Source organism: Pleurodeles waltl, chromosome 5, assembly GCF_031143425.1.
Source record: "Pleurodeles waltl isolate 20211129_DDA chromosome 5, aPleWal1.hap1.20221129, whole genome shotgun sequence".
Taxonomy (NCBI): domain Eukaryota; kingdom Metazoa; phylum Chordata; class Amphibia; order Caudata; family Salamandridae; genus Pleurodeles; species Pleurodeles waltl.
Window position 1 is genome coordinate 1,800,029,032 of NC_090444.1, and position 27,644 is coordinate 1,800,056,675.

General features: G+C 43.6%; 1 protein-coding gene across 2 annotated transcripts in view; it reads right to left on the reverse strand.

Moving 5' to 3' along the window:
- LOC138296807 (exportin-5-like) overlaps positions 1-27,644 on the reverse strand; it is a 1,394,731-nt gene that overhangs the window by 1,241,786 nt on the left and 125,301 nt on the right. For both annotated transcript variants that reach the window (XM_069236253.1, XM_069236252.1), the window contains exon 6: positions 13,636-13,662. In XM_069236253.1, the coding sequence (XP_069092354.1) occupies positions 13,636-13,662 (27 nt within the window). The remainder of the gene's footprint in view (positions 1-13,635; positions 13,663-27,644) is intronic.

A 27,644-nucleotide genomic window follows, 5' to 3' on the forward strand; every position in this document is an offset into this window, starting at 1 on the left:
CAGTGGTGTAGAGTGGAGTAAAGTGGCGTAGATAGCAGTGGGATAGAGTACACTGATGCAGAGTAGAGTGAAGTGGCAAGGAATGCAATGACAAAGTGCAGTTTTGTAGAGTGCATTGGCATGCAGTGGTAGAGTAGAGTGGTGTTGAGTGCAGTAGCATAGAGTGGAATGGTATAGAGCACATTGTTTCAGGGTATTGTGAAGCGGCGTAGAGTGGCATAGGGTGTAATGATGAAGGTGGTGTAGAGTTCAGTGGCATAGTGTGCAGTGGTGCAGAGTAAATTAGAGTGGCGTACATGAGTGTTTTTAGTGTAAAGTGGATTAGCCTAGAATGGAGTAGTGCAGAGTAATTTGGTGTGCCCTAGACCAAGTGGGGTAGAGTGCAGTGGTGTAGAGGAGAGTGGTGAAGAGGTTATTGGTGTGGCGTAGAGTAGAGTGGTACAGGGTAGGCTACAGAGGCACAGAGTGATGTGGCATAGAGTGGTGTAGTGCAGAGTACAGTGGAGTGGCATAGAGTGGAGTATTCATGGTGTGGTAGCGCACTGCCATTACAGACAACATATTTTCAACTGAAATGACCATTCCATTAATACAGTTTTACTACTAAAATTATACAGTGCACAGATGAAATTTGTGGAAACTGCATCACCAAGTAAAAATGATTTGATATGGGATGCCTGCTCACCCACCTTTCAGCTGGCTGCCCTACTGGGAAATTTAAGCAATGCGTGAATGCTCGGTCCATCTGGAAATCTCAACCTCAATGCAGTAAAAGCTGGCACATGTGCCTTGCACTCCAAATGACCCGGATAGTGCTGTGCACCCCCTTATCCAAGTGTATCAATCCTAATACCCCAAGGGCTCCCACCTTGAGACATAAATACTGCCTCAACATATGGGGAGAAAGTTAAGGAGGGAGGCAAAGAGCACCCAGAGTAAGCAGATAACTGGGTGTTTCAGGTCTTCGAGCCTCCTGCCGGATGATTCAGTGAGACTGGATGAATGGGTTCCTAGCTCTCAGTCACTGAGGGGAAGGGGGTAGGCATGTGGCTGCATGTGCAGAGAGAGAGGGAAGTGCTAGGGCATATAGGGTCACAAAACGTATTTGACTAACGTCCCTAAATTGAATTCAGGTTTAATTAAAAATAGAGATGCAGTAGTAAACAAGATCATTCACTGGTTGCGTAAAATATGGAACTTTAAGTCGAAAATTAGGGAGGACATTGTGGTAGATAGGAGTTATACTAACAAGTCAGCTTGCTCCTACTACATTGGCATAAGGTTTGTTAACACTAAGATTAATAATGGGTTGATAGCGCTGGAACACAGGGCACCGTTACTCAATGTGTCGAACATGAGCATTAAAATGAAAGTAACCCTGACTATTCCCCATATGTCAAACAAGGGATCTGATCCCTCTCACAAAACAGCACTTGAACTGAGGGTGGATAGCTTATGCTCTCCACTAATAATTGATACAGATTGACTTTGCCAGGAATTCACTCTGACTGGCCATAGCAATTGTTCTATATCACCTGTCATGGGAGAGAATTGTAGGACAGGTTAGTCCCGCTCCCTTACTATAGTGCAGGTATGCCCAAGTGGGACTAAGAAAGTCCAAGTCTGTAATACACTCTCCGACTGCTTCCTTGGACTTCCGTCAGCATTGAGCTCCAACAGTCCCTGATGTGGGGCTCGATACTGTAGTCAAATTTCTGTCACGGTATGTGGCGGGCTGTAAGCTAAACTAAATGATCAGAAATGGGGTGAATTCATTGATAGCCATCAAATGTACCGCAGGAAACATGGGTCACAGAACCAATTTATAGGCCGTTACTTGAACTGTTCTCAACCACTACTCCTGCTAGATCCAGGAGAGCCTCAAGGGGGCTTATTATTTTGGTTAAAAAAAAACGTGGACAATGTCAGGGTTAATGCCCTAGATTTAGGATTTAAGGATATCTTGGGGATTCATCTCTCACTTCATATATCGTCTCTGCTATAGCATGTAGTTTTAATAAACGTCTATGGATGCTCTGTTCAGGACAATGCAGAATCTCCCGCTATGCACACTTTACAAGCTCTAATGGAAGGTGGGATACACCAATCTTGGCTGGTGATCATAGCCAATGATTGTAACACCAAATTTGAACCTCTTTCCAACTTACTGACTGGGGAGGATAACGAGTGGGGTATTCCTGAACTCATTAGTGAACCACCTACAAAATGGCCAAAAGTGGCCTGCCAAATGTTTCACTTTTGCTTAGACTGGTTTGAGAGCTGCTAATGGGTGTACCACATCTGATTATCCACCTTACCCTACCTCTAAAAGAGGGCTGTATACCAATCAATCATACAGATTATAGCTTTACTTAAGATTGTGGTGTTGAATGGTAGATATGAAAGTTATCATCCGATTGGACGGCAATCACAATGCTGTAACTGCTCACCTTACAAATAAATTTAGGAATATTAAATGGCTAAATATCGATAAGGATACTACTGACCACTTTGACTCCTATGATTTCTCCAAAATGACTACCTTTGACTTTAGCTGTAAACACACTAAACTATTTGAGAACCTAAATACTACTTCAGGAAGCACTCCAGTAAACCACAGGTTAGTTCCACCAGATGCCCTTGGTTTGGTAAAAAGAGCTGGGATGCAAAAGGGAGTCTGATTAGAGCTATATTATTTATTTAATTCTAGCACTGCTTGCAGGTGCAGCCATTTTAGAGAAATGCTTTATTTTTTTAATCAGTGTCATTCTGAGAAAGTGTAATTATCTGTGATGTACCTGGGTAGTGTAGCCATTTTCTTACAGAGCACGAACAGGTCTGGTATTTGTTATATGACATTGCGGACACAATCTGATGATTGGATACTCACTCGCGTTCAGGATTCCTGAACAAACAACATGTGGTTATAAATACACCTCACAAGACCAAGGTCATTAGAGGGGTCCCACCAGGATATGCCATCTAGACTCCATGCCGCTTTGCAGCGACTTCAGCCTTGTGGCTCTACAATTCCTGATCCAGAGGCTTAGAGGCCGATCTCGTCTCAAGGTAACACGAGGGGGGGGGTGGGTGGTGGTGGTAGTGTGTGTTGGGGGGGTAGGGGATGGGGAGGTTGGGGTGTCTTCTCATGGACACTGCATTGGCAGATTAGGCTAATCATGCCCAGCTCTCACTTTAGGGTAGGATTTAGGCCTCTTTGTTAGGAATCGCATATTTCTTGTTCATTACAATATGTTGGGGGTTTTCATATTCATCACTCATCTTTACTATTCTGATATTGTTATTGCTCATTGTCAATCATTGCAGCACATGCATTTTTATAGCAGATTGCAGTCCTTTCAATAAATATATTGAAAACGGTCCTGCATCATCTTCATTGCCTGTGTGTGTATGTAAGAGACTTATTTCTAAAGAGAGAAAAGGGGCAAAACTTGTTATACCACAACTTCCCTGAGAGGTCTTAAGAGTCCATGCATTAGGCTGCCAGAATTCACCTTTATCTTTTATTGTTTGGTTGAGGTACTGGTAGAGAGCCAGGAGGTTTGGTCCAACAGCTTCCAAATGGGGTAGGAGAGACTCAGTCATCTATGAGAGGAAGGGTTGCCACCCCCAATCCAGTAGTCTCGCTGACAGGAGAGTCATACATGTCATGGCACCCCTAACAATGGGGTTTAGGCACTAATTAACAAATCACCCTGAGTATCTCTGTCTCTCACACACAGCAAGTACCCTAAGTACTATTATACAGAGATGTCTGTGGTTTTATGGACATCCTCCTCAGTTGAATAGGGAGTACCTATCCAACCTGTTGGTTGTTTGAGCTTTAACTTTTGAATAAGGATTACTCCCCATTTGGTGTTCCATTCTCTGTTACCTATTACTTAGCCTGGCTAAAGCCATAAATATTCCAGCGGACTGCAGGCAGGTTCTAACGCAGTATCTCCAAGCTCATGGCTTAACAGATGAAGGCGGGGAAGTAACATTTGTTGTGGAAGCAAACAGAGCTTACCAAACAGAAACATTCTACTTTTGTGTCACTTACGATTTTCACACACAGAGTAGCAAACTTACTGCAGTGGTACCAAGCTTATCATCACTTAGAAATACCACTTTCTTATCAAGATCACCAAAACTGGTTTAATGGTGCCCTATCACATGTAATACACCATGTGAGATTAGATCCTTTGATTAACGATGGACCAACGTGGCCTATGGTTGCCACATACACACCAAATCCAGACATGCAGGCTATGCAAGTAGACGACATGCGCACACTTCACAATGAGCTAGTAACAGTATATACACAACTAATACCATTTGTAATGTAGACTTTGACAACTGTTCCAAAATGAAAAAAAAAAAAGAACGACAAATCTCCACAAAAAAAGCCACAATTTAAAAAGCAAAAGGTGGCAGCATTTTAAATAAAACTTTCCTGCAAACTGGAGGACAATGCTGAAGAACAATACGTGATCAAAGAAGCCTATGCTGCTGACTGGGTTTTAGCGCAGGCACCTGTGCTATACCACAACCATTTGGGATAAAAATTTACCCCCACCATGTAATACCTATTCGATCCACACCTCATCCTCAGCATCCTCTTAAACACTAACATCCCAGTGACAGAGATTCTTACCTAACTTGAGTACCAGGGAATAACTCAGCTCTGTGAATCAGCGATGAATAACCTGTTATTCCCTGTTGCAAAACCAGACCATTCACATATAATAGTTTTCTACTATAGACACCTAAACAACCACACAAGCACATGTACATTACAAACCTCACACAGCACAACACTTAACATAGTGCACACAAAAAAAAAAAGTTGGATATTTCCAATGGTTCCCTCTGCCAAATCTTAGCGTCCGAAAGTCAGGACCTGAGTGCGTTCTCAATTGGCTCACAAAAACGTTTTTGCTGTTTACCATAGGGCTATAAGAACAGCCCTAGTTACTTTCAGCCTGTGTAACATGAATTTTACAAAATATTGATCCTGAGGCATGGTCCTCTGTGGATGACATTTTTCTCACTGAAGAAGACCTCAACATTTGTCTTGCCACAGTCCATCGGATCATATTAGGATTTGAAGCCCTTGGACACAAATTTAATTTCAAGAAAACAAGAATAGCCTTTCTCAGTGCCTTGTTTTTGGGATACAAGCTATCAGATGAAGGCAAGAGCCCGGCCCTGCAATTTCTAGAAAAATGCGCTCAACTTCAACCACCAAATACGATCAAGAAACTGCAGTCATTGCTTGGTTTCTTCAACTTTGCCATAACATATATTCCAGATTATGCACAATGCATAAAATCACTTGATGATTTAATTCGTCCAGATTTTTTCAAGTAAACATTGCACAGTTGAAAACACACATACTTAGAGGATTGCAGCAAGTCATGGTGGAAGCAAAACACATACATACCCGTGACAACAAAACAAACTTGATCATCAGAATAATTGCCGTGCCATCGGGTTTACCTAGGTCACTTTCAATGAAGGTGACACGGTACCCACAGCATACAAATCTCATTTACACTCAAATGCAGAACAACATTTTGCACCCACAGTAAATAATTCTCACTCCCATACAGATGGCTGTCATTAGGGTGAGGCCACTTGCCCAAGGGAAACGCATTATTGTCGTTACCTAGGTACCGGCCTTATGGGTGGTTACTAAAGCACTGAATTCACGCTGGACCCAATGGGCAACCTCCCTGACTGCCACTGATGTTGACTACATTTTTAACCCAAAGTTACAAACACAAGAATTTCTCCAATATGAACAGGAGTACCCCAAACCTACCCAATTGATCAATATTATCATCATTTACACTGACGGTTCAACACAGCCAGCTGGAACTACTAAATATCAATACAAAGCCGCTTGCGCAGCTTTGAGCTTAGGGATGAGGGATGGGGTCTTCTCCCCTCAGAAAACCTACATGCAGGCTCTAGGGGACTGCACAGCACAACTAGCAGAGTTTAGGCCTCTTATCTTGGCATTGGAACATACTAATCCTGAGCAGCTCACACTAATAGTGAGTGATTCATATTATTGTGTCTAGTCCTACAATGATTACCTAAAACACTGGCATGTAAATGGGTTCAGAGACTCTAAGGGGAGCATCATAAAACTCAGAACTCTGTAGGGGAGGGTAGCTGATCTTAAGGACAGGTTACCAGATGCTCATGTAGAACATACATTGGGCAATCAACGTGTAGGAGTACACATTGTAGGAAATACTTTGGATGATTAAGCTGCCAAATCTGCAGTTGCTACGGCTTCTGTTGCCGCAATAACTTGTTCACATACGAGGTTAGACAACGAGAAACTAGCTGCTGTGAAAGCTTTGGATCACGGACAGCCTTTGCAAAAGCTTACCCCAAAAATATTCCTACCACATCAGTGCACAGAACATTGCTTTTGCAACCATTCCAGGGGTGGGAGATCAAGTGATCCCCAACATAGACCAGAGTTTAGATCTCATCAAAGCCGCAGATGAGGGCGTTGCATTTGCCCACGTAGGTGTGGCAGTCACTATTTCTCTTTCACAGAAACACTTTTGTGGCCAGGTCTATACAAACAGACCAAGCAATATGTCCTTTGCTATGACATTTGCCAGCAAATAAAGAGATCAAATATTAATCGGCCACCTCAGACATCCCTCTGAGTGTCCAACAGCCCACTACAATGTGTGTACCTGAATCAATGCGGTCCTTTACAACCTGATGGTACACATAAATACATCTTAGTCGCTATGGATTCTTGTTCTAGATTCCTGTAGGTAAGGCTTCAACGGTTGGTTGACGCTCTAACTGTTAAAGACTTGCTGATCTTTGTCGGTACATATGCGGCTGCAACATTCCATTTGGACCAAGGCCCTGCTTATGCCTCTAGGGAATTCAAGGACACCATGGGGACGATGGGTGTTGAACTCCATTATTTGTCACCGCATCATCCAGAGGGTAACATTGTTGTGGAAAGGAAGAACCGGGATCTAAAGCAGTCTTTCACAGAAAGATTATCAGGTTCAGTCCGTAGTTGGCTTAATCACCTATATGAGGTCCAGAGAGGTCATACTCCATATGAGGTCCTCTTCGGAATAACCATGTGTGTCCCAGATCCCGATGGTCCTGGCAAGGTGGCAGCAAGAACATTGTTTCACATAAATCAATGTGTCACTGTTTTATAGGAGCTACAAAATGTTGGAGAAAACAGCTCATCCTCCTGTGCCGCCACCTTGGGAATGAGGGATTCACTATCAACATCTACTGGCTGGATTCCTAAAGTTCGGGATCTGGTTTGTGAGAAGACCGCAGTTAAAAAAAAAAAAAAAAAAAAAAGAATCTGGCCCGTCCTACAGAGCACAGGTTCCATTCCTAGGAATACACGGTACCAGAACAATTATTCTTCCACTGCTGCCTGGTTCCAAAGGGAACAGACTTGTCTCCATTAACAACATTAAATTGCATCATGTAACGGATTTTGCATAGTAGATCCGGAAGTCCCCTGGGTAGTACCCACTACCCTCTCATTACTCAAAAGGACACACCTCTACAAGCAGCTAACAATGTTTTTGCAACCACCCGTACAAGCAACAATGCTACAATTGCCTGCCCGAGCTTGGGGAGGGCAGAGAATGAGCTTTTGCTGATTCCCGTTACAACTTCTTCAACAAGCGCTGTCCAAGATAGGACACTATACAACTCAAGTTCATCACAGACAGACAGCATCATCTACTATGAGCCTCCACAAGGAGTGGCTCCATCCAACTGCCCTACACCAGCAGCTGTGTTTGCAAAGACTACTTCTGGGTATTTCATCAACTTTGATGACTTCTCTTCAACTACATCAGCTTCTTCAACAGAAAATGTTTCAAAGACACGTAAGCAGTATTTATGGCTTAAAAATAACTATTTGATTTCTCCATGATATTGTCTGTGGTTATTTTTGGCAGTGCTTGCCTTTCTGCTATGGATTGGTTCTGATATTGTTTTCTTTCTTTTGATAAATGGACATTATCTTTCTAAGAGTGCTGCAGTTTAGCCAGTAGGTGAGGTTTTGACTCCTTACCTCTCTTCACATAAAATTCAGAGAGACTTGTCCTTTCTGAACATTTCAGCAATTCCTATTCCAGATGGGACAGTTGGGCTAAAGTTCCCTTCGATATATACGGCCCTACTGAAGTAATTCAAATTCCATTTGTGTATAAATATCATTCACTGATGTAATTACACTTGGTGATGTTTCTGATGATTGGGATGTTAGAACAGTAGATTCTATGCTTGCTGAACTAGACTACTACACTGTATTTGAAAGTGAAGATGTGTACATTAACACAGCAAATTATGAGGACATTTGCTGTTATCTTCACTGTGGACATTACTTTCTGCACTGAGCTAGTAAACTCAAATAAGATTACAATTGAACACAATCGGAACACTGTTCGACTCCACCTGTGGGGAGTTCCAAAACATACATAAATAAGTTCACATATTTCACTAGGCATGACACTAGGAATACTGAGTCATATTATTTAAATTATCACCTTCCAGAACGCGGAAAATACTGCTAACCGACACAAAAATAATCTATTCAGATTCCTTTGTTTCCCAGAAAGGCTATGAGTTTTGGAAAAAACACTACTGATCTGAAGAGTATATGGGCAACAAAAGATTGGCAGATTCACGGAAGGGCAGCTTTATTTAGGGCATGCCTCACTCCCTTAGAAATGATGTTTGTGAATGAAACTGTCCAGCAAACATCCTGCCTGGGGTTAGCAAAAATTAAAGAAATGAAAGGGTCCAGTATCCGCACACCAGTGAAATTTAACAATAGTCAATTCCTAAAAGTCACTGAAGAAGTACTAAATGCTCGAGTTCCGAATGGGACCTTAAATTCCTCACTTTCCAATCCCAGCGGATGATTATTGTAGGTAAAGGACACAAATGGTTGCAAGGCACGTTTGTTAATTTCTCTGGGGGTTTCAGGACTAGCCTGCCTGACCCACGCTTTACATCAGGTCAATACTCCGGAACCGTTACTAAAAATACTGTGTGTGTAAACTATGCCAACAATGGTTACGTTCTTCCACCTTAGCAGCAGTTAAGGAACATTTTAGGTCTCCTGTCATTGGAGGCAGACTTAAGATTTCTTGTTAGGTCCAAGGAAGCCACACTAAAAATGATTCCTGTATGCCATTTACAATGAAATATGGAAGCTTTCCCAAATGGAAGCCAATGCATGTTTAAGGCAGATAGATAAAGAAAACATGGAAAAGGCTTTAGCTGTTGCCGATAAAGGTATGAACACTCTGTCCAACAGAATTTATCCCCTAAATTATATTGTGTCGTCTGTGATTGATATGATTCAGAATGACACATCCTTTTTACAACACAGGCAAAGTCAGCTGCGCCCCATCATGCAGTTATGTTAGACATTACAGATTCTGAAAAATGGCCCCATGACAAAGAAACATATTAATAGTAGCAATTTATTCGCTGCTTTTAATGGTCTAGAGAACAACATATAATGGCTAAGAAGGAAGGTACTTACACTATGCTTAATATCAAAAAGCTAGAAAAGCTGACTTTCACTGTAGCAGAAACACCATCAGTTTTATGGTTAGTACATGGAGTTATAAATTTGCCTATTTCCACCTATCGTTTCACTACATATTTTAGACATCTGGTTGTAAGCAGATATGAGTCACTAGGTGTAGGAAGTTGGCGCTGTATATACTATTTCAAAGTAAGAAATAGTGTGCACAGAGTCCCTTAGAGGTAAGATAGTGGCAAAAAGAGATAATCTAATGCTCTATTTTGTGGTAGTGTGGTCGAGCAGTAGGCTTATCAGAGGGTAGTGTTAAGCATTTGTTGTACACACACAGGCAATAAATGAGGAACACACACTCAAAAAATGATTCCAGGCCAATAGGTTTTTATATAGAAATATTTACTTAGTTTATTTTAAGACCCACAGGTTCAAGATTTACAAGTAATACTTCAAATGAAAGGTATTTCACTCAGGTATTCTAGGAACTTTGAATAATCACAATATCATGTACAGTTTTGACAAAAATGGCAATAAGCTATTTTAAAAGTGGACAGTGCAAAAATCAACAGTTCCTGGGGGAGGCAAGTAATTGTTAAGTTCACAGGTAAGTAAAACACTTATAGGGTTCAAAGTTGGGTCCAAGGCAACCCCAAAGTTACCACACCAGCAGCTCAGGGCCGGTTAGGTGCGGAGGTCAAAGAGGTGCCCAAAATAGATAGGCTTCAATGGAGAACAGGGGTGCCCCGGTTCCAGTCTGCCAGCAGGTAAGTACCTGCGTACTCGGAGGGCAGACCATGGGGGTTTTGTAGGGCACCAGGGGGGACACAAGCAGGCACAGAAAGTACACCCTCAGCGGCACAGGGGCGGACTGGTGCAGAGTGCAAACAGGCATTGCGTTTTGTATTTAAAGCAATGGGGAGACCCGGGGGTCCCTTCAACGATGCAGGCAGGCACAGGGGGGGCTCCTCTGGGTAGCCACCACCTGGGCTAGGCAGAGGGTCACTCCTGCACTGGAGTTCGGTTCCTTCAGGTCCTGGAAACTGCTGGTGCAGTGTTGGTTCCAGGCGTCGTGTCCCTTGTTACAGGCAGTCGCAGTCAGGGGGAGCCTTTGGATTTCCTCTGGAGGCGTTGCTGTGGGGGCTCAGGGGGGGGTCAACTCTGGCTACTCACGGGCTCACAGTCGCTAGGGGAGTCCTCCCTGTAGTGTTAGTTTTCCGCAGGTCGGGCTGGGGGCGTCGGGTGCGGAATGGAAAGTCTCACGCTTCCGGCAGGAAATGTGAAGTCTTTAAAGTTGTTTCTTTGTTGCAAGAAAGTTGCAGTTGGTTCTACAGGGCCGCTATTCTCGGGAGCTTCTTGGTACTTTAGATGCAGGGCAGTCCTCTGAGGATTCAGAGGTCGCTGGTCCCTGGGGAAAGCGTCGCTGGAGCAGTGTCTTTAGAAGTGGGGAGACAGGCCGGTAGAGCTGCGGCCAAAGCAGTTGGTGTCTCCGTCTTCTCTGCAGGGTTTTTCAGCTTAGCAGTCCTCTTCTTCTTAGGTTGCAGGAATCTGAGTTCCTAGGTTCAGAGGAGCCCCTAAATACAGAATTTAGGGGGGTGTTTAGGTCGGGGAGGGCAGTAGCCAATGGCTACTAGCCTTGAGGGTGGCTACACCCTCTTTGTACCTCCTCCCAAGGGGAGGGGGTCACATTCCTATCCCTTTTGGGGGAATCCTCCATCTGCAAGATGGAGGATTTCTAAAAGTCAGAGTCACCTCAGCTCAGGTTGCCTTAGGGGATGTCCTGACTGGCCAGTGACTCCTCCTTGTTTTTCTCATTATCTCCTCCAGCCTTGCCGCCAAAAGTGGGGCCGGTGGCCGGAGGGGGAGGGCAACTCCACTAGCTGGAATGCCCTGGGGTGCTGTAACAAAGGGGGGGAGCCTTTGAGGCTCACCGCCAGGTGCTACAGTTCCTGCAAGGGGGAGGTGATAAGCATCTCCACCCAGTACAGGCTTTGTTACTAGCCACAGAGTGACAAAGGCACTCTCCCCATGTGGCCAGCAACATGTCTCGAGTGTGGCAGGCTGCTAAAACCAGTCAGCCTACACGGGTAGTTGGTTAAGGTTTCAGGGGGCACCTCTAAGGTGCCCTCTGGGGTGTATGTTACAATAAAATGTACACTGGCATCAGTGTGAATTTATTGTGCTGAGAAGATGGATACCAAACTTCCCAGTTTTCAGTGTAGCCATTATGGTGCTGTGGAGTTCGTGTTTGACAAACTCCCAGACCATATGCTCTTATGGCTACCCTGCACTTACAATGTCTAAGGTTTTGCTTAGACACTGTAGGGGCACAGTGCTCATGCACTGGTGCCCTCACCTATGGTATAGTGCACCCTGCCTTAGGGCTGTAAGGCCTGCTAGAGGGGTGACTTATCTATACTGCATAGGCAGTGTGAGGTTGGCATGGCACCCTGAGGGGAGTGCCATGTCGACTTGCTCGTTTTGTCCTCACCAGCACACACAAGCTGGCAAGCAGTGTGTTTGTGCTGAGCGAGGGGTCCCCAGGGTGGCATAAGATATGCTGCAGCCCTTAGAGACCTTCCCTGGCATCAGGGCCCTTGGTACCAGAGGTACCAGTTACAAGGGACTTACCTGGATGCCAGGGTGTGAAAATTGTGTAAACAAAAGTACAGGTTAGGAAAAGAACACTGGTGCTGGGGCCTGGTTAGCAGGCCACAGCACACTTTCAAATCAAAACTTAGCATCAGCAAAGGCAAAAAGTCAGGGGGTAACCATGCCAAGGAGGCATTTCCTTACATTTGTATTCAAAAGTTTTAAATGTTTGTTTTTATGGTGATGTATTGTAATTTTTTAAGGTTGTTTGCAACTGAAATAAAGTACTAAAAGATGATTTGTTTTGATTATATTAAAGTAGTTGTCTTCAACACACTTTAGAAATAACAAAAAAAAAGGTGCTTCATTTGTGTTCATAACTCTGATATATTCTGAAAAACATACACAGTTTGTTTGAATGCTGTTGTGTGCTTTAAAAAAAAAAAAAAAAAAAAAAAACAATTCCTACTCCCAGTATCTACCAAGACTGTCACATAAATCCTCTCACTTTGAAGTAAGAGAAAGAAGAGTAAACAAGCTCCCTCGGAAGGCAGCACCTGACCTCAGCCCTTCAATGCACATCAAATGTGACAAAATAAGAAGATTTAAAAGCCTGTTTACAGAAAGGGAGTTGGTGGAAGGATACCGCAAACATTGTTTTGGCAACTGGAGAGACAAACAAAATCTGGAGAGCCAAAAGCTAATAAAGCCAGAACGTGCGATTTACAAATCACAAAGTCAATGGTAATCAGTGAACGAAATGCATTCCTAGGTCAATTTTCTGAAATTCCCCAAGATGTTTTTAGCATTAGGCTGCAACCTAAAAGTTACTATTTTTCAGTTAGAATTGTGGCACCATGTCCACTGGGAGCAAGAAAGTTAAAATGAAGAATTAACTTAATGATTAAGTTAACTCTTCATTTTAATTTTCTCCCATTTAAAAGCATTCAGAAATATCATTATGTTTTCATGTTCCAACATCAAGTTGCCAACAGCTTTTATTTAAATGTCATATACCTTAGTGCTTCAGTTCTTCACCTGTGTGTCCCATCCTGAGCTACAAGGCAGGGCCCAGCAGGCCTCATTATCAGGCCCTGCTTTCTAAAGCCTGATCATAACGTAAAATAAGCACAGCCATCCCTTACATTTAAAAGGAAGGTGTAACACTTACCAGCTGAAGAAACCTGTAATGTAAACTATTTAGCCTGCAGAGTGTATGGATTTTTTAAATTTTATTTGTTTCTGAAGTGTTTGAAGTAGTGCAAATTAGGTCTTATAGCTGATTTACAGTTGCTTTGCCTAGCCATCTTCAGTGATGCTGCTAAATAATATACTTGCTTTTCCCACAGCAGACACAACACAAACGCACCTTGATCTCAAGGTACTTTCTTTACTTCACGTACAATTTTAGTTCATCATTTCCAAATACAAATACATTAACAGTTTCAAGAACAAACAGTCCTTACCTGTGATTGATACTTAGCATCATTTTCCTAGAAAAGAAGACAAGGAATAATATGTACACGTTAATAGTTCATAAGCCACAAAACAAAGGTTCACATACATAATGTAAAGGTAAAATCCTCTTAAAAAAGAATTGTTATTATTTCTAAGGAAGGCAATTCTATTACTGAACACCTAGCCAAAAAAACAAACAGTCATGATCAAAACACTAATATTTACAGTGCAAAGTAGGGTGTCAGACCTAAATATAGACTCCAGAATATCAGTTTACCATATCACTATGGTCAAAATATTTTACAATTAAAATTACAATAGGACAGAATATCAAGGGGAAGTATATCTTGGTAAATGATATTTAAAATACTTTACACTTCAATATTGTGGTAATATTGTCTTGATGCATTACCACAATTTGTTTCTGGTAATATTTAAATAGAAATATGTTAAATTGCTATTTTATAGTTTTGGTATACAATGTATTGTTTGTTTTGGTTGTTGGATTTATTGGGGGGTTTGGGCAGACATAACCATTTTGTAATTCATTTGTATTTCATTATATTAATTTTAAAAAAAATATATTATTTAGAGCCTATTCTATTTTTTGAGGTTGAGGAGATTGTTGGGAAATTGTGTGGTTGGTGTTGTAATGAATTGAAAGAAAAAAGAAAAAAATTGAACATGCCTTTCACGTTTAAGAGGGGATTAGGTGGGTAGTTCATTTTCATTAGGAATATTATAGAAAGGTAAAACTGTATTATTTCAATTTGATTAACCCCTTCGCTGCCAGGCCTTTTCCCCCTCCTGTGCCAGGCCTTTTTTTGGCTATTTGGTGCAGTTTGCGCTTAGGCCCTCATAACTTTTTGTCCACATAAGCTAGCCAAGCCAAATTTGCGTCCTTTGTTTCCAACATCCTAGGGATTCTAGAGGTACCCAGACTTTGTGGGTTCCACTGAAGGAGGCCAAGAAATTAGCCAAAATACAGTGAAATTTTTTTTTTTTTTCTTTTTTTTTTTTTTAAATGGGAAAAAGTGGCTGCACAAGAAGGCTTGTGTTTTTTTCCCCTCAAAATGGCATCAACAAAGGGCTTGTGGTGCTAAAGTCACCAGCTTCCCAGCTTTCAGGAACAGGCAGACTTTAATCAGAAAACCCAATTTTTCTTCACAAATTTGGCCTTTTACTGGGACATACCCCATTTTTACGATTTTTTGTGCTTTCAGACTCCTTCCAGTCAGTGACCGAAATGGGCGTGAAACCAATGCTGGATTCCAGAGACCTAAACATTTCTGAAAAGTAGACAAAATTCTGAATTCAGCAAGGGGTCATTTGTGTAAATCCTACAAGGGTTTCCTACAGAAAATAACTGAAAAAGAAAAATATTGAAACTGAGGTGAAAAAAACAGCAATTTTTTTCTACGTTTACTCTAACGTTTTCCTGCAATGTCAGATTTTTGAAAGCAATATACAGTTACGTCTGCTGGACTCTTCTGGTTGCGGGGATATATAGGGCTTGTAGGTTCATCAAGAACCCTAGGTACCCAGAGCCAATAAATGAGCTGCACCCTGCAGTGCGTTTTCATCCTATACCGGGTATACAGCAATTCATTTGCTTGGAATATAAAGAGTGAAAAATAGCTATCAAGAAAACCTTTGTATTTCCAAAATGGGCACAAGATAAGGTGTTGAGGAGCAGTGGTTACTTGCACATCTCTGAATTATGGGGTGACCATACTAGCATGTGAATTACAGGCCATTTCTCTAATAGACGTCTTTTTTACACACACTCTTATATTTGGAAGGAAAAAATGTAGGGAAAGACAAGGGGCAATAAAACTTGTTTTGCTATTCTATGTTCCCCCAAGTCTCCCGATAAAAAAGATACCTCACTTGTGTGGGTAGGCCTAGCGCCCGCGACAGGAAATGCCCCAAAACACAACGTGGACACATCACAATTTTTGACAGAAAACAGAGGTGTTGTTTGCAAAGTGCCTACCTGTAGAATTTGGCCTCTAGCTCAGCCGGCACCTAGGGAAACCTACCAAACCTGTGCATTTTTTAAAACTAGAGACCTAGGGGAATCCAAGATGGGGTGACTTGTGGGGCTCTGACCAGGTTCTGATACCCAGAATCCTTTGCAAACCTCAAAATTTGGCTAAAAAAAAAGAAAAAAAAAAAAAAAACACGTTTTCCACTCATTTCGGTGACAGAAAGTTGTGGAATCTGAGAGAAGCCACAAATTTCCTTCCACCCAGCGTTCCCCAAAGTCTCCCAATAAAAATGGTACCTCACTTGTGTGGGTAGGTTTAGCGCCCACGAAAGGAAATGGCCCAAAACACAACGTGGACACATCACATTTTTTCACAGAAAACAGAGGTGTTTTTGCAAAGTGCTTACCTGTGGATTTTGGCCTCTAGCTCAGCCGGCCCCAGTGGGGACAGAAATAGCCTAAAATAAATTTTCCCCCCACGCCCAACCCCTCCTCGGGAGCGACCCTTGCCTACGGGGTCGCTCACCTTATATGACATTGGCGCCAAAAAAAATAAATCCCCGGTGCCTAGTGGTTTCTGCCCCCTTGGGGGCAGATTGACCGAAATGCAGTCAATCTGCCACCAAGGGGGGCAGAAATGGTCTGAATACAATTTGCCCCCCAGGGGAGCAACGCTTGCCTAATAGGTCGCTCCCCATCTCTAAAAAAACAACAAAAAAAAACACAAACACACACAAAAATAACATTTGCCCTGGCGCCTAGAGCTTTCTGCCCCCCCCATGGGGGCAGGTCGGCTTATAGCAATAGGGGGGCAGAAATGGCCTAAAATAAATTTTCCATCCCTGCCTTTTTGTACATGGGGGGAGCGCTAGCACTCCCCCCAGTTCCCGGGTGCAGGACGAGGTGATCTTGTCCAAGGCACCCGGGAACCGGTGCCTTGGACAAGATCACCTCGTCCAGGGCACCATAGGGATTAAAACCAATTACAAACACAGGCCCTCATTATGACTTTGGCAGTATTTCACAAAAGCGGTCCTCCGACTGCTGTATTACGAATTCCACCTGATATCCGCACCACTGGCGGTCGGATATCTGGCGGCATTCATCACAGCGGTCGGCGGCAGTTCCACCGCCACGCCTGAAAAAGACGGCCCACAGACTTACAACCAGTTATTCTGAACGGCGGTCTTCTTGTGGTGTGGCACGGCGTGGCTGGCGATGGGAGGGCCAGTCCCACCCCCTAATGGAGAAACACCTCATCGGACGAGGTAAATGCCATCCGCAAGGGGGTGTGCGAATGAGTGAATGTATGCGTGTCATGAATGGGGGCAAAGGCGGGGGGGGAGGGAGGAGAGAGTGTCTGTGCGTGCCTGTGTGTATTTGTGGCAATGGTGATGCATGTGTGTATATGTGGCAATGGTGATGCATGTGTGTATGCATGTGGACAGGGGTTGGGGGTGTGTGCATGGGTGAATGTGTATGGGGGAAGGGGGGTGTTAGTGAGTGCGTGTATCTATGTAGTTGAAGGGAGGGGGTGGAGGATGGAGAGTATGTGTGTGCATGTGTGATGTGTATGGGTACGTATGCATGTCTATGGGGGTGACGGTTGAGTGCATGTGTGAGTAGGGATGATTGTGTGTGGTGAGACCGCCCCCATGGCCCTGCCGGTCCATGGACTGCCAGGGTTATAATGAAGGCCATAGTTTACAAATACTATATAATACAATAATTTTTTTTTTTTTTAAATCAACTTCAGTTGAATGTTATTTTTCAATATAAAAAAAGTATTCCTATATTAAAAGGAAAGAAAAAAGTGCTACACAGTAGTTGAGAATGATTCATTTTTTGCCTGTTGAGGATCTGCCAAAGATAAATAATTATATGCTATGGTAGGAAATCCAAGTAAGCAGCCAACAAAGCAGTTGGGTGGATCTGTTGGGTCAAAGTATCCTATTGCCTCCATAACTGTTATGGTGCTGGAAGCACTAAAACAAGCAAAGTCAATAGATCTCAGCCATCTGACAGCTAGCTATGCTGAATAGAAGTGGCATCATAACATGTCTGATAAGCCCTTCTCAACAGAGACCTAATAAATGTGAAATAGCATCAGCATAAGCTATGTGTTGCCCATCAGTGTGATAAAAACAGCACCTTGTCCTGCAGCCAAATATAACAAGCATTTACAATGCGACGGGTCTCGCGTTTGCTCATGTTAGAGCTGATCGCGTTGTAAACTCTTAACCCAACTTTTCACCTATCGGGCAAAAGTGTATTTATGTACACAACCTGAAAAAGTGAATTCAAGTATGTAAAGCGCTCAACTTCTGCCAAGCGAGATCGCGCTCTAAATTAGAGAAAAAAAAAGTCCACGAGCCCGATGAAAAACAGCGAGCCTTGCATGTTTTCTGTACTTGGTCGCTGCGCTCGAGGAGGGCTTGCCACCGGAAAAGGCATGACATATGGGTGCCTTCGACTAATGAAAGCAAGAAGATTTTATTAGGGAAGCCCACGAACCAATAAAAAGCACTGACGTGAAGTTGACAGGGCTCCGAGCCCTTTTCTAAATACAAAAGAGTCTCCCTGCGTTACGCATGCGCGAGCGCATGCAACTCAGGCTCGACCCTAAAAATGGCAATGACAGCCGGTGTAATCCCTTTACAAAGATCCACATCATTTGCACTCATCGAAAGTGTGTGGCGCTTGTTCACTGTTGTCACTCGGGTAACAAATGCCCAGTGCTGCACATGAATACCTCTCCCGGGCACCTTTAACTAATGGAATGACCTTGTGAAACAGAGTTAAGAGCAAATTGTACTTAATTTGACAGCACACATACTCCATGCAGTTAGTACCATGCATCAGTATGGCTGCAGGTGGTGTAGGACAAGTTACATACCTTCAGTAATGCCTTATCTAGTAGAGACAATATCTAGCTGCAGTTTATAAATGCACGGTTTAGACGTGTACCATATATAGAGTAACTATTCAAAAAGTTCAAATTCCACATATGAGCTGTTTAAGTGTTCTTTTACTTATTCTTCTTCAAATTGGGTTTTAAACATTGGGCACAGCCAAAGCGTTTCATCCCTTAAAAAGAACTTCTTCAGGGCTTCAACCTTAGACTCCAGACGACAACTGACTTGGCCCCAGCTCTACCGACCTGTCTGCAGCGTCAAGACTTTGGCTACAAAAAGGCGACGCATCTTGCAGGACCAGTGACCTCTACAAACCCCCAGAGGACTGCCTGTCTACTGCAGGATCAAGATCTTCCAAGGACAGCAGCCCTGTCCACAAAAGAAACTTACAAGAAGAACTCCAGAGCCGCCCCGGATCCACGAGTCCTGCCCACTCTGCACCCGACACCCACGGCCTTGTCCAGGTGGCCCACCGGTCCAAAGTAGGTCCCCAGACGATTCTGACCTTGAGTCCACCCTGGGTAGACCCCTCCTGACCAACATGACAACTCCTGCAGCCTGAAGTTAGAGGACACCCCCCAACCCACCCCGGACCGGCTTTGGTGAAGATTTTCTGACTAAAGGTACACCTGCAGCTGCAGCCCCCTAGTCTTGGGAAATTCCACCGATGGTCAATCGACATCCAGTGAGGTCCCTACTTCCTTGTTCAGCCACTGGTTTTCCTCAGCTGACTTCCTGGACCAAGCCTGCAGCCTCTTTGTTCACCCACTGAAAACCATTGGGCGCTCAACGGTGTGTTTGCACCCTGCACTTGGCCACCCCTGTGCCACTGAGGGTGTGTGTTTGGTGCTGTCTTGTGGACCCCCCTGGTGCTACTCTAAATTCCCCAGGTGTTTGCCTTGAAGTAGCGGGTACTTACATGCCAGCTGTTTCTTTCAGAGTGCCCCCAGTCTCCATAGGATTCCATTGAGGGTCGGACACCTCTGCGACCGGCTAGCACTGAGTTGCTGGTGCTGCGCTCCTGGGTCAACCTGAACCTTGCGCTGTGGAGTCCCTAACCCCCGAAGACTGGGGCCGTAAGTCAAGAACTTACCTGCAAACTGTGCTAATACTTTTCCTCCCCTCAGGCTGCATTGCTTTCTGTGAGAAACTGCACTGTCTACTTTTGAAATTGAAAAGTGTCACGTACCTGATGATTGTTTTAACTGTGAAGTCTGAACAAAGTGCATTAGATACATTAAAGTGATATATTCTTGAAACTGTACATACCTGGAAAAAAATTAAAAATAAATCTTGGTTCTAGAAATAAAGTAACAAAGAATATTTTTGATACATCAAATATTAGCCTGGAGTTAGTCCTTGAGTGTGTGCCTCATTTCTTGACTGTTTACACAACAAATGCTTAGCACTACCCTCTGATAAGCCGAACTGCTCCACCACACTACCACAAAAGACAGCATTAGTATTCTCTACTTTGGCCTCTGTAAAGCCTCTGGTGATCCACTGGAATCTGTGCACACTGTACCTTACTTTGCTATAGTCTGTACAGAGCCAGCTTCATAAACTCCTATACTATGAGTATCCAACATATGCGTTGATCTTTCTGTTTGTGTAGGAAAATAGCATCTTTTCGGACAGAATTACCCCCCACTTTTTGCCTGGTGTCAGTGTGTTTAGACTACTAACCAAGAACCCAGTGTCTGTGCTCTCTCCTCTAAATTTGGTGTTTTGATAACTTTTACACCAACAATTTTCATACTGGTGCACTCACAAAAGTCCCTTTTATACGATACCTAGGTACTCTGGGCACTGGTACACCAGGGGTCTCCCATGGGCTGCAGCATGTATTATACCGCCCATGCACACTGTGTCTGCAGGCCTGCTACTGAAGCCTGTGTGATATGGCGCATGCACCTTTCACTTTATTTTGTTTCAAATGAAAGTCTTTGTGTAGTTCGATGTCTTAAAGAATATGAGAGGCAGACTGAAAGTTTGAGGAATAACATGGCTCAATTACTTATTTCATACAGGTAGCCTCATAAAGCCATCTCTCCTCAAACCTTAGCAACATGGGTGAAAGTTGTGATGCTTGATGCTGGTATGGCTGTTAAATTCGGAGCACATTCTATCAGAGGCTCTTCTGCTACAAAGGCTTTCGTGTTGGGTGGTAGTCTGCAAGCTATTTTAAGAGCTGGAGATTGGTCAAATGAAAACATGTTTGAATCTGTTATTTTAAACCTGTGGTTAATGCTATTGATAATTTTTTATCAGCACTTTAAACTTGCATATTATCAGCCTCCCTGTACTGCCATAAAATGTAGATTTTCCTCAGCCTTGTTGGAGAGAAAATCTGGATTTTATTAAAGACACAGAGGCTAAGATTATGCCTCCTCTGTTAACCCTCCCTATTGATTTGTGATATTTTTCTTTTCAGATTAGAGGAAACTCCTGTTACGGTTTTCTCTGTTTTGCGGAGGATGGTGCATGGATTCTGTCGTCTTTAGATTAATTGTTGTACCTTCGAATTTATCTTGTTCGCATTGTTCAGAAGAAAGAAGATGGCTGTTGGTTACAGAGACGTATAGTCCTTTGGAATAGTTTAAGTGTTCTATGTTCCCACTATTGTTGCTGCTGTGAGCGGGCAATAAAAGAAGTTTGCATAAGCTTAGCCTCAGTGTCTTAAATAAAATCCAGATTTTCTGTTCGACAAGGCTGAGGAAAATCTACATTTTCAAGTTTAAATCCGAGCTAAAGTATATTACCAGGCCACTCTTTGTGAGACCTTGAGATCTTCCTTTAATTACCAAGCTGTTAAATTTGATAAAAACAATTAGACGGCTTGGGTGTTCAGTCCACGCCTCTTGCAGAATAATTATGAGATTTTTTCCAGTATGAGATCCGATCTTGTTCAATAAGCCACTGTAGGAAGTTGGCTCTGTATGCACTATTTCAAAGTAAGGAATAGTATGCACAGAGTCCAAGGGTTCCCCTTAGAGGTAAGATAGTGGCAAAAAGAGATAATACTAATGCTCTATTTTGTGGTAGTGTGGTCGAGCAGTAGGCTTATCAAAGGAGTAGTGTTAAGCATTTGTTGTACATACACACAGGCAATAAATGAGGAACACACACTCCAGCCAATAGGTTTTGTTATAGAAAAATATATTTTCTTAGTTTATTTTAAGAACCACAGGTTCACATTTTACATGTAATATCTCATTTGAAAGGTATTGCAGCTAAGTACTTTAGGAACTTTGAATCATTTCATTAGCATGTATACTTTTTACATAAAACACAATAAGCGGTTTTAAAAGTGGACACTTAGTGCAATTTTCACAGTTCCTGGGGGAGGTAAAGTAATGTTAGTTTTAACAGGTAAGTAAGTCACTCACAGGTTTCAGTTTTTGGTCCAAGGTAGCCCACCGTTTGGGGTTCAGAGCAACCCCAAAGTTACCACACCAGCAGCTCAGGGCCGGTCAGGTGCAAAGGTCAAAGAGGTGCCCAAAACACATAGGCTTCAATGGAGAGAAGGGGGTGCCCCGGTTCCAGTCTGCCAGCAGGTAAGTACCCGCGTCTTCGGAGGGCAGACCAGGGGGGTTTTGTAGGGCACTGGGGGGGGGACACAGGTCAGCACAAAAAGTACACCCTCAGCAGCGCGGGGGCGGCCGGGTGCAGTGTGCAAACACACGTCGGGTTTTCAATGGTTTCCTATGAGAGATCAAGGGATCTCTTCAGCGTTGCAGGCAGGCAAGGGGGGGGCTCCTCGGGGTAGCCACCACCTGGGCAAGGGAGAGGGCCTCCTAGGGGTCACTCCTGCACAGGAGTTCCGTTCCTTTAGGTGCTGGGAACTGCGGGTGCAGGGTCTTTTCCAGCCGTCGGGACTTTAGGTTCAGGCAGTCGCGGTCAGGGGGAGCCTCGGGATTCCCTCTGCAGGCGTCGCTGTGGGGGCTCAGGGGGGACAACTTTGGTTACTCATAGTCGTAGAGTTGCCGGAGGGTCCTCCCTGAGGTGTTGGTTCTCCACCAGTCGAGTCGGGGTCGCCGGGTGCAGTGTTGCAAGTCTCACGCCTCTTGCGGGGAGTTGCAGGGGTCTTTAAATCTGCTACTTGAAACAAAGTTGCAGTTCTTTTGGAGCAGTGCCGCTGTCCTCGGGAGTTTCTAGTCTTTCTTGAAGCGGGGCAGTCCTCAGAGGATTCAGAGGTCGCTGGTCCCTTGGAAAGCGTCGCTGGAGCAGGTTTCTTTGGAAGGCAGGAGACAGGCCGGTAAGTCTGGAGCCAAAGCAGTTGGTGTCTTCTGTTCTTCCTCTGCAGGGGTTTTTCAGCTCAGCAGTCCTTCTTCAGGTAAGTTGCAGGAATCCGTTTTCCTAGGTTCAGGGAAGCCCTTAAATACTAAATTTAAGGGCGTGTTTAGGTCTGGGGGGTTAGTAGCCAATGGATACTAGCCCTGAGGGTGAGTACACCCTCTTTGTGCCTACTCCCAAGGGGAGGGGGTCACATCCCTAATCCTATTGGGGGAATCCTCCATCTGCAAGATGGAGGATTTCTAAAAGTTAGAGTCACTTCAGCTCAGGACACCTTAGGGCTGTCCTGACTGGCCAGTGACTCCTCCTTGTTTTTCTCATTATTTTCTCTGGCCTTGCCGCCAAAAGTGGGGGCCGTGGCCGGAGGGGGCGGGCAACTCCACTAGCTGGAGTGTCCTGCGGTGCTGGAACAAAGGGGTGAGCCTTTGAGGCTCACCGCCAGGTGTTACAGCTCCTGCCTGGGGAAGGTGTTAGCATCTCCACCCAGTGCAGGCTTTGTTACTGGCCTCAGAGTGACAAAGGCACTCTCCCCATGGGGCCAGCAACATGTCTCTAGTGTGGCAGGCTGCTGGAACCAGTCAGCCTACACAGATAGTTGGATACAGTTTCAGGGGGCACCTCTAAGGTGCCCTCTGGGGTGTGTTTCACAATAAAATGTACACTGGCATCAGTGTGCATTTATTGTGCTGAGAAGTTTGATACCAAACTTCCCAGTTTTCAGTGTAGCCATTATGGTGCTGTGGAGTTCGTGTTTGACAGACTCCCAGACCATATACTCTTATGGCTACCCTGCACTTACAATGTCTAAGGTTTGGCTTAGACACTGTAGGGGCACAGTGCTCATTCACTGGTGCCCTCACCTATGGTATAGTGCACCCTGCCTTAGGGCTGTAAGGCCTGCTAGAGGGGTGTCTTACCTATAGTGCATAGGCAGTGAGAGGCTGGCATGGCACCCTGAGGGGAGTGCCATGTCGACTTACTCATTTTGTTCTCACTAGCACACACAAGCTGGTAAGCAGTGTGTCTGTGCTGAGTGAGGGGTCTCCAGGGTGGCATAAGACATGCTGCAGCCCTTAGAGACCTTCCCTAGCATCAGGGCCCTTGGTACCAGAGGTACCAGTTACAAGGGACTTACCTGGATGCCAGGGTGTGCCAATTGTGGATACAAAAGTACAGGTTACGGAAAGAACACTGGTGCTGGGGCCTGGTTAGCAGGCCTCAGCACACTTTCAATTCAAAACATAGCATCCGCAAAGGCAAAAAGTCAGGGGGTAACCATGCCAAGGAGGCATTTCCTTACAGCCAGGCATTTCCTTACCCATGTTCCAAGAGCACAAATGCAAGAAGCAAGCGGGTGATGGGTGAATAGACAGTCGCTCCATTTGTTGTTGGGTTTGTTAGACCTGATGACAGCCAGCTCCTATCAGAATTGGACCATAAATGATTAGCTGTCTCATCCTGCAGCCTTCCAGGCAGTGGTCGTTTGAAAAGCAAAGAATACAAACGCCAGTCTTTCACCACTCTCCTAGTTCTCTCAAATGCATTTCGCAAGACATTTTTTTGGTCGTGGAGGCTGTGTTCCCCGTGGTGCGTGCATGCATGGTGAGTCAAATGGATGATTTGCTAAACACAGATGCATTTTACAAACAATTTGTCATTTTTTCAGAATAAACCAAATGAGCTACATGTGAGGTAGCAGACGTGACTAGGACTGGCTCCAGTGCTTAATTTGTAAATAAAAACGTGTCGGAGCCCAAAGCCCTCCTCTTAAACACACGGCTGCTACACTTAAATGTGGGAACACGGACTACTGAGGAGGCGTAATCCGGAAGCCATCTCGGGCCTCTTCAATCTATTTACAGCCCCTCCATGCCCCCTTCACCTCACTCTAGCAGCTTTTTCCTTTCTCCCTTTGTGACGCCTTCTCGTTTTTCCCTTTCTCCGTCTTTCCCATATGTGTCTATTACTAGCAGCAAATGCTTGAGGAAGAAGAATAAGCACCGGCCCTCAAAAATAAGTGCTGGTGCTCAGCACCGGAAACAACAAGCACAAATTAAGCACCGATTGGCTCATTTAATTGAATCCCACAAGGTTTTAAAAATTCAGTGGGCTAGACTTCCTAACTCTACAGCAATTTAATGATGTAGCTATTGTTTAGAATATTGTGCCATCTCATAGAACAGTATTAAGACAACAGCAATAACATTTTTTTTTTTATCATAGTATAACTTCTTTAGAAATTTGTGTGTCTGATCTAAAGGGAGACAATTGCGCTTCATCTCATTTGGTCCCAGAAACACTGGCACAAATGCACTACTTTGAATTTGCCTTTTGATTCCCATATATTAGTCTTTTTCATAAGGTTGAGAAAATTGAAAATGTCCCTTTGATTTCTGATATTATTGATTTTCAGTGATGTGACTGCACTGGGCCGATTGTTCTTTTTTGTCATGTTCAGTTAAGTGGACATCAGTTTATGTTTCCTTTGCTGCGATCATTGAATGGCTATTTGTCTCACTAGTACAATCAGGTTGGGTAGCATTGATTTCATCTTGAACTTGATGTTCTACTTCCATTAAATATATAGTCCTTGCTTGTGATGCAATATTCTACCTCAGATCTTAAATGCATGTGCTCAACTGAGACCTCAGTTAAAAAGTTTTGGCAATTGTTTTAATGATGTTTTGTCAGTTATTTTGAGTTTATTCACTTTTGTTAAATATCAGTAAGACTTTGATCGTGTTTTGCTGGTTAAGTGGAATTGACATTTTAGTGGTTTGGTTTCTTGCCTACTGCAGTCTTTTCCATTCCTGCTTTGACAATGGTTTGCAATTGATCTTTCATAACCACTAAGCATTACAAATGCTCATCTCTGGATAGGTTGGTATTTTAAGAGAGGGAGTGGCTTCAGGATTTTGAATTTGGTGGAGCTTGACCAGATATATAGCTTGGGTTTGCCTCTGTGTTATCTCAAAGGAGGATATGTAATTGATTTGGGGTTTTAAAATATTCTACTGGGATTGTAAAGTTCCACAACTCTTCGCTGATGGAAATAGCATTTTCTGGACAAATTTTCCTCTGGTTTTGTGGCTTGATGAAGCTCTGCCAGGAGTAAAGTTTGTACTTGCCTCTGTATTTTTTGATTTGGAATGGTTGCATTATATTGAAGTTTCAACAGCATGGTATCATTTAGTTTATTTGAAAATGTGTTTCTACTGCTTCTTCTTCTTTTACAGTTAATAGTAGAGTATTTAGAAGTATTTTCATCTCTTATTACGGAGTTTAAGACTATATAGGAAGTAAACTTAACTTACTGATTATTAGAGAACACAGACATGACTTAGCTTTAACTTCAACCTTTGCCTGGGCCCAGAAATGAAAATGTCACTTACCCAGTGTACATCTGTTCGTGGCATCAGTCGCAGTAGATTCGCATGTTTTGCAATAGCTCGCCATCTGGTGTTGGGCCGGAGTGTTACAAGTTGTTTTTCTTCGAAGAAGTCTTTCGAGTCACGGGACCGAGTGACTCCTCCTTTTGTCTCCATTGCGCATGGGCGTCGACTCCATCTTCGATTGTTTTTCCCCGCAGAGGGTGAGGTAGGAGTTGAATTGTAGTAATAGTGCCCATGCAATGGAGTGACTAAGTATGCACCTATTTAAGGTTGAGATGATACATATATAAATAGTTGAAGGTAACTTCCAAACTACTACAGGCTCCCGGGGAGGCGGGTGGGCACATGCGAATCTACTGCGACTGATGCCACGAACAGATGTACACTGGGTAAGTGACATTTTCAGTTCGATGGCATCTGTCGCTGTAGATACGCATGTTTTGCATAGACTAGTAAGCAGTTATCTCCCCAAAAGCGGTGGATCAGCCTGTAGGAGTGGAAGTAGTTTGAAATAATGTTCTTAGTACGGCTTGACCTACTGTGGCTTGTTGTGCGGATAACACGTCTACACAGTAGTGCTTGGTGAATGTGTGAGGCGTAGACCATGTGGCTGCCTTACATATTTCTTGCATTGGGATGTTTCCTAGAAAGGCCATGGTAGCACCTTTCTTTCTGGTTGAGTGTGCCCTTGGTGTAATGGGCAGCTGTCGTTTAGCTTTAAGGTAGCAGATTTGGATGCATTTAACTATCCATCTGGCTATACCTTGTTTTGATATTGGGTTTCCTGCATGAGGTTTTTGAAATGCAATAAATAGTTGTTTAGTCTTTCTGATGTTTTTTGTTCTGTCAATGTAATACATCAATGCTCTTTTGACATCTAATGTATGTAGTGCCCTTTCAGCTACGGTATCTGGCTGTGGAAAGAACACTGGAAGTTCCACTGTTTGATTTAGATGGAACGGTGAAATAACCTTTGGCAAAAATTTAGGATTGGTCCTTAGGACGACCTTATTCTTGTGTAGTTGTATAAAAGGTTCCTGTATTGTAAACGCCTGAATCTCGCTTACTCTTCTTAGGGAAGTAATGGCGATGAGAAATGCCACCTTCCAGGTTAGGAACTGTATTTCGCAGGAGTGCATGGGTTCAAAAGGTGGACCCATAAGTCTAGTTAGGACAACATTTAGGTTACATGAAGGAACAGGTGGTGTTCTTGGTGGTATAATTCTCCTAAGGCCCTCCATGAATGCTTTAATGACTGGTATTTTATATAGGGAAGTTGAATAGGTAGTCTGCAGGTATGCAGATATTGCTGCAAGGTGTATTTTAATGGAAGAGAAAGCCAGGTTAGATTTTTGTAAGTGAAGCAAGTAACCCACTACATGTTCTGGAGTTGTGTGTAATGGTTGTATTTGATTAATATGGCA